This window comes from Gouania willdenowi, chromosome 9, assembly GCF_900634775.1.
Source record: "Gouania willdenowi chromosome 9, fGouWil2.1, whole genome shotgun sequence".
In the NCBI taxonomy this organism is placed as follows: Eukaryota; Metazoa; Chordata; class Actinopteri; order Blenniiformes; family Gobiesocidae; genus Gouania; species Gouania willdenowi.
Genome location: NC_041052.1, coordinates 40,591,702 through 40,608,559, shown reverse-complemented (window position 1 = coordinate 40,608,559; position 16,858 = coordinate 40,591,702). Strand labels below are relative to the sequence as shown.

Here is a 16,858-nt window from a genome sequence, read left to right as displayed (position 1 = left end):
AATGGACAAAAAGCAGTCGAGTGCAAAAAAATTTTTTTAAAAATGGGCAAAAAAAAAGAGGAAACAGGTGGTTTGTAATAGCAAATGTGGCAAACAATAGTGAAAAAGGGCAAAATGTGGAACAAAAAGCAAAATGTAGGGAAAAACAGAAACAAGTGGCATTTACTGGGCAAAAAGGAGCTTATTTGGAAGAAAAACAGCAAAAAAAAAAAAAAAAAAAAAACAGGTAAAGAAAGGACATAAATCAGAAAAGTGTCAAAATGAACTTGGAAAAATGGACAAAAACTAGGAACAAAGTGAAAAAAGTGTCAAAACGTTTTGAAAAGGGGCAAAAATGGGACAAAGGAAGATGGAAAATGGCCAAAGAAATGGGTAAAAATGGATGTCCTGGTGGACTAATAAATAAAATGAAGACATGTTGAGCATTACTGATTTAAAAGCTTCTATATGGTGTCCGCCAGGGCTGATTTTTAGTCCCAGTCCACCCCTGGTCAACGCTGTAGATGTCAAACCATGCTGGAACACTCCCCCTCATCACTGTTTATGGCTCTTTTTCTTATTACTACGTTCTTTCCTGTGTCCTCTCTGTGCTTCTACCTCACACTCAGTTTGAGAGACAAAAACACTGAGTTCAGGGAGTCATTGGTTTTCCATTGTTTAAAAAATGTTAACCTTTTTCACCAAACAATACAAAGTGCATTCCACTGTAGAGCCAATAGTCGTCTATTGAATCTAATGAGTTGCTCGGCTTTTAAAGATAATACTTTTTTCGATAAACATTGCAAACAATAGTGAAGCAGATAAACAGCAGAAACAATTCACATTGTTACAAATTGGTCAAGAATGCAAACTAAAAAGAATCATTATCTTACTGCGCTGCTCAAAACAAAAACACAACCAAGAGAAGCAGATTTTGAGGCTCTTTAGGAAAAGTCATTGTTGCTCAAATAAACTTGACAAAATCCTGAAATATCAAGACATCCTTTGGAAACAGATCTTACTCACAGTGAAATCCTTGTAATTTAATTAACGCACCACATTGGCAGACGTCTGCTGCTACGGCTAAAGTTAGAGGCAATTCATCTGTAAAGTATTTCCTCAAACTGTGTAAGATGGTATAATCACAGTCAATCAAACACATGGATTTGTCTTGCTCCTTGGAAATAAAGGAAATGTCAAGAGCTTTTAAAAGCTAATAAGGAAATGACTGGGAACCATGTGACGTCTGATATTATAAAGTCATTCTGAATGATGGAGTTGGGGAAAAAGCTTGATTTTTCCAACAGCTGATGAAAGTTGATTAACTGGTGGAAAACCCACATAAGTCTACATTTCAACTGGATTACTTTTATTTATGCCAAGAGGTGAACGACTCAGATCTGAGCTAAAAATATTAGCCTAAAATATCAAAACATGAACTTAAAGCCAGGGCTGGACTGGGCATCTGGCCGGTTCAGTCTGCTGTTATTTTTTTGTTTTTTGTTTTTTTTTAAGTGCGAGTGGAAGCAGACATGGTAAAAGGTGGCCAAAAATGGCCCAAGAGTGGCAAAAACGTGAAAAGTGACTAAACTGGGCCAAAAGCAGTCGAGTGGCCAAAAAGGGGCAAAAAAAAGAGAAACCAGGTGGTATGTAATGGCAAATGGTAGCTTGAATAGGCAAAATGTGGCAAACAATAGTGAAATGTAGGGAAAAAAGGAAACAAATGGTATTTATTGGGCAAAAGTTAGCCAAAAATATTCAAGAAAGGACAGAAATTGGATATGTGTCAAAATTAACTTTTAAAAAATGGATAAAAAAATAGGAAAAAAGGAAAATTTAATGGCAAAAGGTAGCTAAAGACTGAAAAAAGTGTGAGAACTTTTTGAATAGGAGCAAAAATGACCAAAAGCAGTCAAGAGTGGCCAAAAAATGGGCAAATGAAGAGGAATCTTTATTTTATGGCAAAGGGTAGCTTAAATAAACAAAATGTGGCAAAGAATAGTGAAAAAAAGGCAAACGTGGAACAAAAAGAGGCAGAATGTAGGGAAAAAAGGAAACAAATGGTATTTATTGGGTGAAAGTTAGCCTTTTTGGATAAAAAGTGACCAAAACAAATCTAGAAAGGACAAAAATTGGATAAAAGTGTCAAAATGAACTTGTAAAAATGGACAAAAATAAGAAAAACAAAAGGCATATTTATAGGTAAAAGGAGCTAAAGTCTGACAAAATGGCCAAAGGACAAAGGTAAAAAGGGTAAAAAGTTTTCTACTTTTAAGGTTTTCTGGGGGAATAATAATTAAAATAAGACAAATAATATTAGTCCCTGGTTCAGGGTTTAACCCAATATTTTTATGCATTAACTTTTTATAAATTCTCCTTCTCTTCCTGCCTTTTAAGTGATGAATCAGAGCCATTTCTATTAAGGCTTTTATTACAATGTACCTTTCTGTACAAACTCCTTTAAAAGCAGCAGGGCGATGTTTTTTATTGCGTGTCAGTTTAGTCTCGCGCCTTCTTGCCCCCTCACACATCTGCTGCCCATCTCTTTTCCACAACCCATCTTTATTTGGAAAAAAGAATAACAGCCTGTCTCCTTTTAAAATACACATACAGATGCTGCACGCATTGTTCACATTTTTCTGTACCTCTTTCCTCGATTCATTCCTCTCCCTCTCCGACTCGCTGACAATCCAATCAAAGCGTAGAGATAAAGGGAGAATGGAAAAAGAAGCAAATGACCCTTGTAAAGAATAACAGGAACAAAGGGTGGTTCTGCAAACTCCTCGAGGCCAAGACGATAGCCGGGCTATGCAATACTTTAAATATACACAATGTCAATCAAAGTGCCAGTGAATGCCAGGTAACAGAGTTAAGCTTTGATTATATCTCTCATTGTAAGAAAAGTCTGAGTAAATCACAGGAATTACTGGTAATCTTTCACATCCTAAAGTGTCCAAGATAAACAAAAGCTAGACAGAATGTGCTTCAATTACATGATTATAATAACTTATTCAAGATTCTTTCCATGTGCTTCCTACAAAGTGAAAAATTATGTGTTTGGTCGTAAATGTGGTTGATGTGTAGTGTAGACACGATAGTACTGTTGTTTTTGTTAATACTTTTTACTATTCATATGCATGGCATGAAAACAGATTTGGTCTACGTCATTTCATGAATCATACTATTTAGGTTGCTTCTCTATACTACCAGATCTTATCTCTGTAGATCTGTTGCATGTTAGCTACATGTCACTATGACTTAACATCCACACACTCTCACTTTGATGATACCATACAAAAGCTCAGAAATCACAGTTGCAGGGGTTGACCTGTGGTGTGACTAGCCCTAACCAAACTATTACAGGGTGCATACGGGGTACACCTAGCCCAAGAAGATAAAATGTCTACTCCCAATTCTCTAGACACACTCTTGCTTCTGATACTCGCTTGCGTGTGAGTTGTTCTGTTTGCAGGAATAACAGGCCTGCTGCTAAATTTGACTTGTGACTAACTTAGAATAAACTACACAGAGAAATAGAATTATTCTTGTCATCTTTTCTCAAAGCTGTTCAATTAAAAGATCTGGGAAGATTGTAGAGAGAAGAAAACCCTTACTCTTAGGTAGCATAACCTCTAATAATTGTGAGCAAGCCTTCATCGTGTGGTGCCTTTGGGGTAATATTGTGGTACTCAAGACCACTTGAGGTCGTGGTCTTGGTCTTTCTTATCTCAGATTGGCCAGACTCAGGATTTTCCATCTAGACCAGATCTGATCTGTAGTTCTTCAACTTCTTTAATGTGATAGTAAGGAGAAGCACTTGGGAACTGTTCCTGATGAATGCATGCTGTAATTTCACTACAAATATTTAGCATTAGCTCACTGATTGCTCTTCTTCCTTGGAAATATCTTCCAGTGACTTATAGGTCAGACACCTTAAAAACTCAGACATCTGATGTCACAAATCCCTGAACAATTACTTTAGACCTCATTCACCTGACAAATAAACATTTTGTTTTCAGATATTTAAAACAATTATACACTTATTAGTGGCTTTTAAAAACATATGGACTTTATTTTTGCAAGTATGTAGTTAAAGAACTTTGACAAGATTTGCGATTTTTAGCTTTTTTGGTGCTTTGAAAGAGTTGTAGACAATGATTGTCTTTGTTAAATATATTTAATATAACACAAAAGCTAAAGAGAGAATGCTCTTTCACTGTTTACCTGGTCATGTTTTTCTTTTTAAATGATCTTTATGGTTCTGGTCTCGTCTCGGTCTGAGTCGCGACTCAGTCTTGACTGCAAAAGTCTTCTGTCTCGTCTTGGTCTCGATGTATTCGGATTGTGTGGTATTGAGTACAACACCACTCTTCTGTATTTCTGATGTGTATTTTTATCTTCATAAACTAAACTGTTTTATGCCTCAACAAGTGAGAATCCAATGCTTGGTGAATTGTGCTTCACCGAGACAAAAAAGAGGTCATACGTAGCTACGAACACAAGCCAGGTAATATAGAAAATATGTGTTTTAACATAAGTTATTTCATGTAGCCTATATCTGACACTTTTAAAGGACATTTTCCTGCTTGTGAATCAATATTATGAGTAATGTGCAGTTCAAGACAAAAAGTCATTGGCCTATCCTTATTTTGTAATTTGTCCTTCCGATGACCTTTGTTTTAGGGGAAAAGCAGAGCGACGGCAACGTTTTCAGAAAAAACAACTTCTGTTACATACGTTGTATCTTTTTCCATATTGTTTTAAGCCAAACTTGGCAGCTTTCCTCTAAACAAAAGTGAACTTAAGGTGACCATACGTCTGGATTTACCCGGATACGTCATCTTTTTACATCTTGTCCTGTGATATTTTACAAATTAATGAAATTGTCCGGGTTTCCCAGGGACCTTGAACGCATCTCAGGAACATGTTTATTTAAAAGACTGTTTCTGAAAGCTAAGGAGTTGCTTTTTAAAGCCAATGTGGTTAATTATGGCAGAAAAAAGAGGAGGAAAGTCCTAAAGGAAAAAGAGAGAAAGATTAAAAGAGACTAAATACTGGTTGATTGAATTGAAAAGGTTATTTATTGAAGTGTATATTTTACAATTATTTATTGTTCTGTAAGCCTGTAGTTTTTTGTTATAGTTTTAATTCCTAGAAGGAGATATTTATCATTGTTTCAATGATTGAGAGATTTTAAGAAGGTTTATATGATATTTTTCAAGGACAGATTGTTATAATGCTTAATAAAGGTGATTGACTTCAGTCACTAAATGTCTGTTATAAAGAGAGAAATTAATTGATAAACCTTATGGACAATAACAACTTATTTATTTATGTTTTATTTTGCTTTTACAAGGTAGATTCAAGAAATTGTTGAGTACTTTTAGTATGACAAGGTTACACTAGCTTGAGCCATTTATTGGATCCAAAATGTCAGCTTGGACAAATAGTTTTCCATTGATAGGCCAGAATCCGTGGATCATTCGTTCATTCGTTTTTCATTATGTAAACGGGTCACGTACTTTGGCAAATCGGTAATGGAGAAAACGAATAAAGGTGTTCGTTTTTTGTTTTCTGTTCTGAAGCAAAAGAGCTTGAATTTGAAAAACAAGGCGTTTTCCGTTTTTTCATTTTGGTTTTGGAAACAAATATCAAATAATGAGTGTTTTTGTTTTTCATGTTTTTGTCACATAATGAAAAATGAATGAACGAATAGGAGGTCCAAAGTGACCTCTTGCTCTCATCGTAGAATTAATTGAGATTTTCACACTTTCACAAACTAATACACATGATTTTATTGCTGAAAATTTACTTACAGCTCAGTCCTCATTTTGACACAAATGAGTGTGTGCTGAGTTCAACTCAAATGGGAGGAGTGAGAGATCATTAAAGGTTGCAGAGGAAGGAGAACATTTAAGATCCAGACACTGCAAATTGCACACAGCAAAACAAAAAATGGAAAAACAATGTTTTTTAGATTTAGCAGCTCAGATTCAGAAAAAACAAACCACACATGCTGAAGTTTGCCCTGCTGTACAATCATTGAGCTTTAGGTAAAAAGTGATGGGCCTCTTGTGTGACGCTGTTGCTGTGATTCATTTCTTGAGGGAAAAGGCATAACCTTCGGTGCAGATGTGATTGACTCTTATAAAAACAGTGAAACATCTGCCTGAATGCTGGTGAGATGTGAGAGGGTCCAGCAGGGAGTGCATGAGTCCTATGATGTCAATGAGATAAACGGCTACCCTACCTGCTCATTTTTTAACCTCTTAACTACTTTTCTCTGAAAATCACATACCCATAACAAATGTTTTTTTTTTCTGAGGTTCTACATGACCACTGGCGCCCTTCCAGGGTGTACCCCCGCCCAGCGCCCTATGAGAGCCGGAGATTGGCACCGGCAGACCCCCGCGACCCTGATAAATGGGAATAAGTGGGTATGAAGATGGATGGATGGATGGATGGATGGATGAATGGTTCTACATGACCTACATGGCTATTTTTTGTTCAGATTGAAGTAGAATCCTTAGTAGTTACAGATGATGTGACATTTTTGTAAATATATGATACTGAGTGACAATAATCCATGTTTTAAATACAGAAATCTGTAGTCCGCCCAAATCAAATATAAAGCCAATTCTTATTATCGAAAGTTTTAAAAACAAAAATTATTGAACTAATGTATGGACATCAACTGCAGCAAGTTTGGTGATAATAATAAACAATAGGCCAAAGATACACATGTTTTTGTACTAAAAAGTTCAGGTGGAAGCCCACTTTGCCACAACTGTGCCAATGTTTTCCAAAAGTTTGGAAACAAGTGTGTAACTGTAATATGTCAGTCAAATTGATTCCAATCATTGTTAGTCTTATGTTTGACCAATTTGGCTTGAAATAAACACATTAATTTATATTCAGGTTTCTGCTGTGCCATGGGTAATGCTATTTTTGTTCCACTCTTTGATGCCGTTACGCATGGCTCTAGTTCAGCAATTCTTTGACCAATAAAAATGTTTAACACTGCGTTGTAAATGTCAGAGACTGTCGAAATAGAGGCTTTAGCCCTGGCCAATCAGAGCTGGGTAAAAGAGGGGCCGACCACTTCAAGCGCTATGTACCTCATTGGACAGATTTTTCGACTGAGAAGTGCTAGATGTGTGTAGTGGCGGTATCTGTCTGACAGCATGATTTGGATTTATCAAAAATATGGAGTTTTATGCACATTGAAGCAACTTTTGATAAGAAACAACAAAGGTAAGACAATTTGTCATGAATGCTGACTTTCTGTGGCGTTGTTTTGATACGCAACATACCCAACCTGTATATCAGTGGATTCAGGTATAGATGTATAGCGATTTAATTTATTAATTACAACATTAAGACCCATGAGAGTCACGGAAGCTGGTGCTGCCCCCGCCGGCGGGTCCGTTGGGGTTGATTAAACAGTTTGTCACTGTTAAATGATGCTGCTTGGTTTGGGTTTATCATTTCTTACTTTTGCAGCGTGAGGCTGAGGTTTCCAGTGCAGCTTTTGATTTTGTTCTGAGCCTCCAGGTGATTCATTCCCTCGGTGGCGATGCCGTCAATGGACAGAACCAAGTCTCCAACAGCCATGCCACTTTTAGCAGCTTTCCCACTGTCCGTCAGCTGCAGGGAAACAAAAACAGAAACATTTAGAAAAGGAAAAGGGAGGCTTAAGGTGAACGTTTACCCTGTGGTTAGGAGAGGATTAGTGATGCTTTCAATTACAGAAGAATTTTAGTAAACCCAAAGAAAGTCCTGCCCCTACATGATGGAAGACCTTCTGTACAGGCAATGATGCATGTCTAATAGTAGAGGCCTTTATGTTGGGGGGCCTTTTAGATTTGAAGTGTTGTCATACTAAGCCCACAGCTTGTTAGTGGGGGAAATAACTGTTAAAGATCAAGTCCATCAGAGGGTTGTACTCAGGAACAGAAAGGTCCATTCATCCCAAAATAAACCAGTTTAATGTTTAGAGCATCCAATTTTCTAAAGACTAAAAACTTCTTAGACTTGTACCAAACATGCTAGAGTTAATAGTCAACTACGTTATTCCTTTTTAATTTTATGCTTCAGATAATTTACAGAATCAGGTTTTTACGCTAAAAACCCTCAAGATTATGTTGCAAGGGCAACGTTAGCCCATATCTGTCAAGTCTCTTGTTTTGGCAAGGAAACTCCCAGATTATAATTAAAAGATAAATAAATAAAAACATTTTTCTGCCTCTCTGATCTGAACACTGTCACTAGCCTTGCGAGAACTGCCACTTTAAGTGGCCTGGTAGGTTTTTGCGAAATTAAAAACAACTAAGAACAGAGATGGATGGAAAACAAAGAAGTAGAGTAAATAATAAAAATTTGTAACTGAAATTTTAGCAACGAAGGAAGTCAGCAGGAAAAATTTCAAACTTTCAAAAGTTTGCAACAAATGTGTTTAATACGTCATTAGTGAATACCAGAGAATCCCATGAGTGAGTATGAGAAAGTAAAAGAAATAATGTAATGAAAATAAAATGTAAATGTCTAATTCAAAGACAAGCAAAGTTAAATTAACAGTAAATATACAATGTGTTGACTTGTAAATGAACTGTAAGTATATTCACATAAAACATTGTGCTTCATATACCTTTTTATGTTTTATTTTAGGCTGTATAATAATGTAGGAATGTTGACAACATTGCAATGTCATCAAAAATAGCCCTACCGCATTCTAATCACCTCCATTATATTTAGTTAGTGATTGACAGGTGGTTATTTTAGATTTCTTGTCTTAAAAAATAAGGGATTCTGGAGCTTGGTTGGAGAAGTGGAACGTCTCGTAGCGGGTGCAAGAAAATTTACCATATTTTCAAATTCAAAACTTGACTGATATGTGTTAGCCACACCGCTAGTCCCTCAGCCACACCGCTAGTCCCACAGCCACACCGCTAGTCCCTCAGCCACACCGCTAGTCCCTCAGCCACACCGCTAGTCCCTCAGCCACACCGCTAGTCCCTCAGCCACACCGCTAGTCCCTCAGCCACACCGCTAGTCCCTCAGCCACACCGCTAGTCCCTCAGCCACACCGCTAGTCCCTCAGCCACACCGCTAGTCCCTCAGCCACACCGCTAGTCCCTCAGCCACACCGCTAGTCCCTCAACCACACCGCTAGTACCTCAGCCACACCGCTAGTCCCTCAGCCACACCGCTAGTCCCTCAACCACACCGCTAGTACCTCAGCCACACCGCTAGTCCCTCAGCCACACCGCTAGTCCCTCAACCACACCGCTAGTCCCTCAGCCACTCATTTTAAGTTTTTTAACCAGTGCCTTTTCACATTTGAATGCAGTCACAATAAACTGAACCAGTTGTTCTTACCAACACATAAAAATCACACCTCAGATGAAGTTTAAGATTAACTTTCAGTCACAAAATAACATGATCACTATATACTGTAACACAAAGAGAACAAGTAAATTAGATTAATTCCTAGTAAAACAGATAAATAACAGGTCTCTATTGGTCTATATGTTTAGACAATAAATATTACATCTATGGTTTATCAAGAAAAACTCATTTTAACCCAGTGAGCCTTTGTTCACACGCACCATTAGAAACACATTTAACTCTTTTTTCGATGTTCTTTAAGGTATGCCATGTCTCAGCAAAGTTTAATTGCTACGGGAAGTCTGTTAATTAGAACCAGACGTACTGTACAGCAAACAAAACACTCATGTTGAGCAACAAGGTTGCTATTAAAGGCAATCCCTGCTGGATTCAACCTGGTTCCAACATAACATCAATTCTGCACTTTTACTAATTTGGTTCCCAACACTGTAAATACTTTTATTTTTATGTCGAGGGATTGACTGTGACATACTTTTACTCCCACAAAATTGACTTTGTTCACTATTTGTTGAGCTCACATTATAAACACGTAACAGAAGCTGGTTGTGAAGCAAAAATATATTTAGCCAGAGAAAAAAAATGGCTGACTTCGTCAACATTTATGGATTTTAAAACATGTTTGATTCACTCATGATTATTATATTAAATGTAATCTGATGCCATTAAACAGCTGATTTCTATAGGTGACAGTGACTTAAATGTAATTTTGAAGAGTTAAAAGAAAGGGAGAAATGCTTCTTTCTAAAATGAAACAATTAATTAATAAATAAATCAATTAAATTTACTGATGACTATTACTAATTTATTAAATGTAATTTTATGCCATGAAGCAGAGGTGAAAGTAATGGATTACAAGTTCTCACGTTACACAGTAATTGAGTTGCTTTTATGAGTACTTGTACTTTTCTGAGTATACCTGTAATCGGTAAATTTACTGTAAAAGAAGTAAAGTCATTTGTTATATTTTTACACCCAAAGGTTACTGAGTAAATCATTTTTTTTTTGTTTTAAAATGATAAACAGACATTGTGAAACTACAAAAAAAAGGAAATAACCAGACAACAATCAAACGCATCACATTATAGCCGACCAATCAGATTAAACATAATGTACCACATTTTCCTTTGAGGAAAATAAATTTAGACCAAACTGACATGAATTTAAATGAAATATCACCTTTTAAACATACAATGCACAACATGCTTTAATGATACTTGTAAATTATCTAAATATTATTTTAAAAATGGTCAAAAATCAAAACATATAAATGTTCATAAATGACATTTAAACTTCACCCTCTTTAGACTCTGTAAATATTGTCATGTTTTTCTAGCGAGTTAATTTTGTCTTTTTTTTTAATAATATGTTAAGGTTTCATTTATTCAGACAGAAAATTTTACTTTGAAATGTACTTTGATCACCTGACAATGTTTCGACTGCCAACCGTCACTCTTCCTCAGAGGCATTTACTACATTTTTACTCTCCCACTCAATCAAGTAACAGTATTCTATTTGAGGATCATACAGCTTATCAATACTCTTTACACCTCTGCCATTAAGATACAATGGATTTCTAGGTGAAAAATTCACTTTATAATGGTTTTTCTACAGTGATATACTGTACATCCCTTTAGTCTCATTCAGAGGGTCAACGTTGAAAAAGTTCTGTTTCCTCCTCCCTTGTTATTCCACATTTTGTAAAAAGTCAGCTCCAAACGGGCCAGTTGGATTTTTCTTCCGATAATAAGTCATAACGGGGAAACTCCTCCTCCTGACAATCCTAGCTCCTCCCTCTCAAACTACCTCATAGCTAAAACTAACAGCGACGTCAGGTTGATATTACAGTTAATATCTTATGTTCAGTATATAGATAATCCATTTAAAGATAAACTGAAGAGCACTCACAATCAGTTCCACTTTTAGTAGCTGTTACACCACCTCGTATCTCCTTTATGGGATGATCTGATGTGTTTGTGACCCAATGAGATGCAGTGGTCGGACAAAACAATGGACTATCACCTTAAATGGACTATTCCTGTGGTCAGTAGAGGCGTGAAGGAGAAGCAAAGCTGTTAATGATTTACTGCTGCTGTGATAAACACACACGCTGGAGCATCGCCTGAAGTAGCTAGCGTGTGTTTACGCCCACTCATGCATATGCACGAAGGCCAAAAAACAGCGTGTTTTTGGGAGCGCTCTGAAATGGACTTTACAGAGGCTAAAACTCCAGAAAACAGATGAGTTTGGGAAAATAAACCTCAAATACTATGTTGTTGGGGTTCTTAGAACAAATGGAGATGGGTGAAAAGTAGCACATTTTTTAAAGTTAAAAAACAGGGATTAATGCTTGTTTCTAAACATTTAGTCACTGGCTCAATCTCAGTATTACCGTCACAAATAAGGCAACACATGGTCTCAGCATGTGTCACGTAAACCAGAGCTGCTCTTATCTTTAGGCTGATGGAGCTCAGCGACAGATTTGGAAGTACGCGTAGGATGACAATTTGACTTTTTTCCCATGACGCTGAAACCCTTTTGTTCTTTAAACGTGGTGTTACCATGAAAAGGTCCCTTCATGATACATTTTACATGAACTTGAAGTCGCTTCTTAAGTCAGTCCTTTGGTAAGTCTTTGGCTTTATAGCAAACCAAAACACCTCAGGACTGTGGTCGTGACCATTCTTGGTCACACAGAGATTCACAGTGAATCCAAAGGAAAGTGAGGTCATTTGTTTCTTTAGACACCATCTATTAAAAGACCACACGGACCTCTTCACTCAACACTTATTCCCACAGGAAAACATCTTACGTGACTCTGAAGCTAACCTTTAGAGAAGTGTTTCTCAATGGAAAGGCACTAAAGGGGTACAAGAGAGAGAAAGAGAGGAAAATTAACAAATGAAAGCATTAAAATATGGGGTTTTATAATGTTTATATTTAGTTTAAAATTATAATAATACTAAATATTACCAGCAACTCACAAAATGACAACAAACCACACAAAATAATAGAAAAATATACTTAATTTTAATAAACAACAACAAAATACACAAAACAACACATATTGGGAAAAAATCCTACCATTGCCAGCAACACATGCACAAAACGACAACAAAGACACACTAAATGAGATTAAAAAAAATACACAAGATCGCTACAAAATACACAAAAATAACAGAAACTTACATAACATAAACAACCAAAAACACACACACTGAGAGAAAAAATTGAATGATACCAACAACACACAAAAACAACCACAAAAACACACAAAATTAAAGAAAAATATACTTAATAACAAAAAAAGAACAGACAAACGACAACAAATTACACAAAATGACACCAAAAACACACAAAATGACAACTAAGACACACTAAATGAGAGAAAATTACACAAGATCACTACAAAATACACAAAAATAACAGAGAAACATGCAAAATGACAAAAATAACAGAGAAACATGCAAAATGACAAAAGAAACAACCAAACTGCACTAAAAACACACACACTGAGAGAAAATAATTTAAATAATACCAACAACACAGAAAAACGACAACAAAAACACACAAATTAAGAGAAAAAATTATGTTGATTAGAACATGAACTGAAAATACAAAGGTCAGTGTTGGTCCCACATCAGGAAAGAGATGACAGGTAATGATTTTTGAAAAAAAAATATATATATATATATATATATATATATAGAAATAAATCTATTAATGAGGCTCTAAATACTGTTTAATTCACTTATTTACAAAATGAGATTCTTTAAAAGGTGAGTTATCACTCAGTCATTCCATCATTATGATCTATAGTTGTTTTTCCACAGAAATCTGAGCAAAATGTTGTAGTCAAACATAAGGTGGACTGTACATGGATTCAAAAGTAAGAAAAATGAGACACTTGAGCCTAAAAAGTTTGAGAACCATCGCTTTATATTAAATATATGAACTATTATCAATAGAAACATTGACCTTTGGAAAAAGTAATTTAGGGATGAGATGCAGGTTCATACTCGTTCTGCTCTGTTTCCTTTGCTTCTATCGTTGTCACATTCCCAAACACACACACACACACGCACACGCACACAGAAACATGAACAGACACAATGAGGGCTAATAAAAGAGACTCTGCACTCGGATTAGCCTTTAAGCCTCTGTTCCCCAACCTTTTATAGTAATATTAGCTGCTCACACTAAACATACCACTGCTCTCAAGCAGAGAAAAAAAGACACATAATTGCATGTAATCATTACTTTGATTAAAATTACGGGTTATTTCAGAGTAAGTATGTGAATAAGTCAGAGTATGACGTAAAATTGTGGTTGTTATGTGGTGCATATTTTCACTTCTTTCCATGGGCGTTTTTATGCAAAACACTATGGCACTATGAACAAAATACCACAAAACACTCAATTATATATGTTTTTTTCTTAATAAATCATGTGTTTTGGCCCATTTCTATCAGGAATGACAACCATTTCAAACCCACCTACTAACTGGGAACAACTATGCTGTGTTCACCACACAAAGAAGATGAATCACTGAAACCCAGTGGGTAAAATACAAAACAAACATCCTGATTTCTAATATGCTTAGGTCTAATATATTAGCTGGTGAAATAAATTTGTGGTTAAGGAGCACATGCTTTTTTTATGCTGTTACCTTGTCCCTTGGAAGCAAAACAATAACAATATAAAATCCAAATACCCAAGTTATTTTTGTGCAACTAGCAAAAACATTCAAATATTAGAGTAGAATAGAATTATTTGTAGTGGTGTTATGGTTCTTTTACACTATAGGCCTACAAACCCTGAGCATGGATGTCTCAGGGTGGTCTGAGTATATATGGTTGGTATTTGGACATAGGTCTTATTATCCTGGCTCAGACACAGAGACAACCCCCCTAAGCCCCCTGTCCACTCCATTAACTGAGATGTCACTGAGCATTTAGCTATTTAGTAAACGCACCAACAGAAAAAAAAAAAAAAAAAGTACAAGCTGAATCTCTCCCTTAAAGCTGCAGTATGTAAAATTTTCTTTTGGCATCATTTGGATTATAATATTCCCAAAGATGATCATTGATTATAAGTGGACAGTGAATCTCTGTAAATGAGCTTTAGAAATACAGGAGCGTGATGCTGGACTTCAGCCAATCAGAGATCTTTCTACCAACAGAGTGCTCCATGAGCTGTTTTAAGCATTATTATTGGTAGCTCAAGCTGCTCGTCGACAGTCAATGTGCATTCACAATCTGTGAATAGGGAAAGTGGAATGGCAGATGTTCCAGCAGAAGTTTCTAATGCGGCTTTTGGCACAGCGGTTACACGGAAAATCAAGAAGAAAAAGGAAGACAGAGGTGGAGAAGCAACAGAATAAAGGCACAAATGTGTTCAAGAGGAACAGAGTCCGATCCGCTTTCAGTCCGTGCACAGTCTGCCTCACACACAGACTATAACAGACGGGATAAATCCCTTGTAAACCTAAGAGAAATAGAACAGACGCAATTCATTTGCAGTAGGATGTGGACTGAAGTGCATGTCTGCTCTGATCAGCTGGGTTCAGCTGCTTGTGTGTGGAGCAGCTTTGAGCCTCTTACTGTCCTCACAGCAGTGAGTGATACGTGCTTTCATCAGAACATCAGAAAACTCTCCAATAACACAAAATAAAGTCCCTACTATTGTTACTAGTGTCTATGGAGAAAACAAAGAGTTCCACAGTTTGTGAGTACCAGGTAAAGGGAGTTTTAAGTTTCGTTCAGGATGGGAGGGGGGAGCATGGAGCGTCTTATGATTCTACATACAGCAGCTTTAATATTTTAGTTATAACCCACAGGTGTCCAGTAAATCTGTGCAAAAAAGATGGGCTAAAAAGGAACTAGGAAAGTTGTGTGCTATGCAAATACATTGGCCTTGCCTTCCCTTCCTTCTCCCATGTGACTTTCCAGTATGTTTCCATCTCAGCTCATGGTGGCTGTGATACGCTGTTATATCCCTGCCACTGAGTGTCAGTTCAGTGGAGAACATCCAGTTTATTCTTTTGGCCTCCACTATTTTGGTGTACTGACCTCTTCAGTTGGATGGAGAGAGCTGTAAGTCATTGTTCAACAATGACTCAAAAATCAGTTAATCATCTCTCTCTTATACAGACACACACACACGCACACAATCAATCAGTCAAACCATCACATTTCAGCACAGAAGCTCACTGCTTTAAGTGCTTTAAAAAAAAAAATCAGGTTTCAATGCGTCTTAATGAAAACTGCTGGTTTTACCACAAACAACCCCATGTGTTTTAAACATACCGTAGCCAGTCTGAGTGCTTTAGACAATGCTTGCTTTTCAGCACTGGCAGTGACAGAGATGACAGGCAGATGGTTCACGTCACAATGGGACTGAAACTCTAAGAGCCAGAGACACAAAAACCTTGTTGCTTAAAAAAACATGCAAAAACCGCTTCTATTCTACCTCAGATGCTTCAGGGCAATTAATAAAGTTATTCTCATTGAATTCCAATATATACATATTTTCAATGTCATGCATGGATGAAGAACACTAGAAAGTATTACCCAAGAATTCATATAACGTGCAAGTCATTTGTAGCCCAAAGGAATTCTTATAATGATGTGTGTCAGAAATTGCAATGATCATGGTAGTTTTATTCCTTAGCAACAAGGAAAACATGAAAGTTTCTGCAAAAAGTTAAACTGAGAACAAAAGGATTTATGAGGCTGATGGTAATTTATTGAAGTGGAACAAAAGCAAAAATATGTGGGCAGAGAAAACATTTAAGAACAAATTCAGGGCAAAAATCTCACTGATCCAATACTTTAACCTCTTAAGCCCCAGCCACTTTTTCGACATGACATGCATGGCTAATTCATATTATTATTTTTTTTATGATTGAAGTAGTGCCCTTGGTGATTACAGATGATGTGAAAATTTGGAAATATGATACTGAGAGACAATAAATCATGTTTTAAATACAGAAATCTGTAGTCCGCCCAAAAAACAACCTGGAGATTTACATCAGATATAGAACCAATTCTCAGTAGGGAAGGCTATAAAAGCTGAAATAGTCAAACTAATGTATGGACATCAACTGCAGCAAGTTCAGTGATAATAATAAAGATTAGTCCAAAGATACACGTTTTTGAACAAACAAAGCCAAAGTGTGTGACTGTAATAGGTCAGTCAAATTAATTCTAATAATTGTTGGTCGTCTTTTTTTTTTACCACTAGAGGTTGCGATTTGGCTTGAAATGAACACAAATCCATTTTTATTCAGGTTTCTGCTGTGCCGTGCGTAATGCTATTTTGTGTTCCACTCTTTGATGCCGTTACGCATGGGTATTATTGAGCAATACTTTGACCAATCAGAATGCTTGACTCTGCGTTGAAAAGCTCAGAGACTGTAGAAATGGGTGATATCAGACACTATGCGAGTGGCTTTAGCCCTGGCCAATCAAAG

General features: G+C 36.6%; 1 protein-coding gene across 1 annotated transcript in view; it reads right to left on the bottom strand.

Annotated features, from left to right (window-relative positions):
• Positions 1–16,858, bottom strand: part of LOC114469226 (PDZ and LIM domain protein 5-like) — a 58,882-nt gene that overhangs the window by 26,970 nt on the left and 15,054 nt on the right. The window contains exon 3 of the mRNA XM_028456501.1: positions 7,475–7,626. Within this exon, the coding sequence (XP_028312302.1) occupies positions 7,475–7,626 (152 nt within the window). The remainder of the gene's footprint in view (positions 1–7,474; positions 7,627–16,858) is intronic.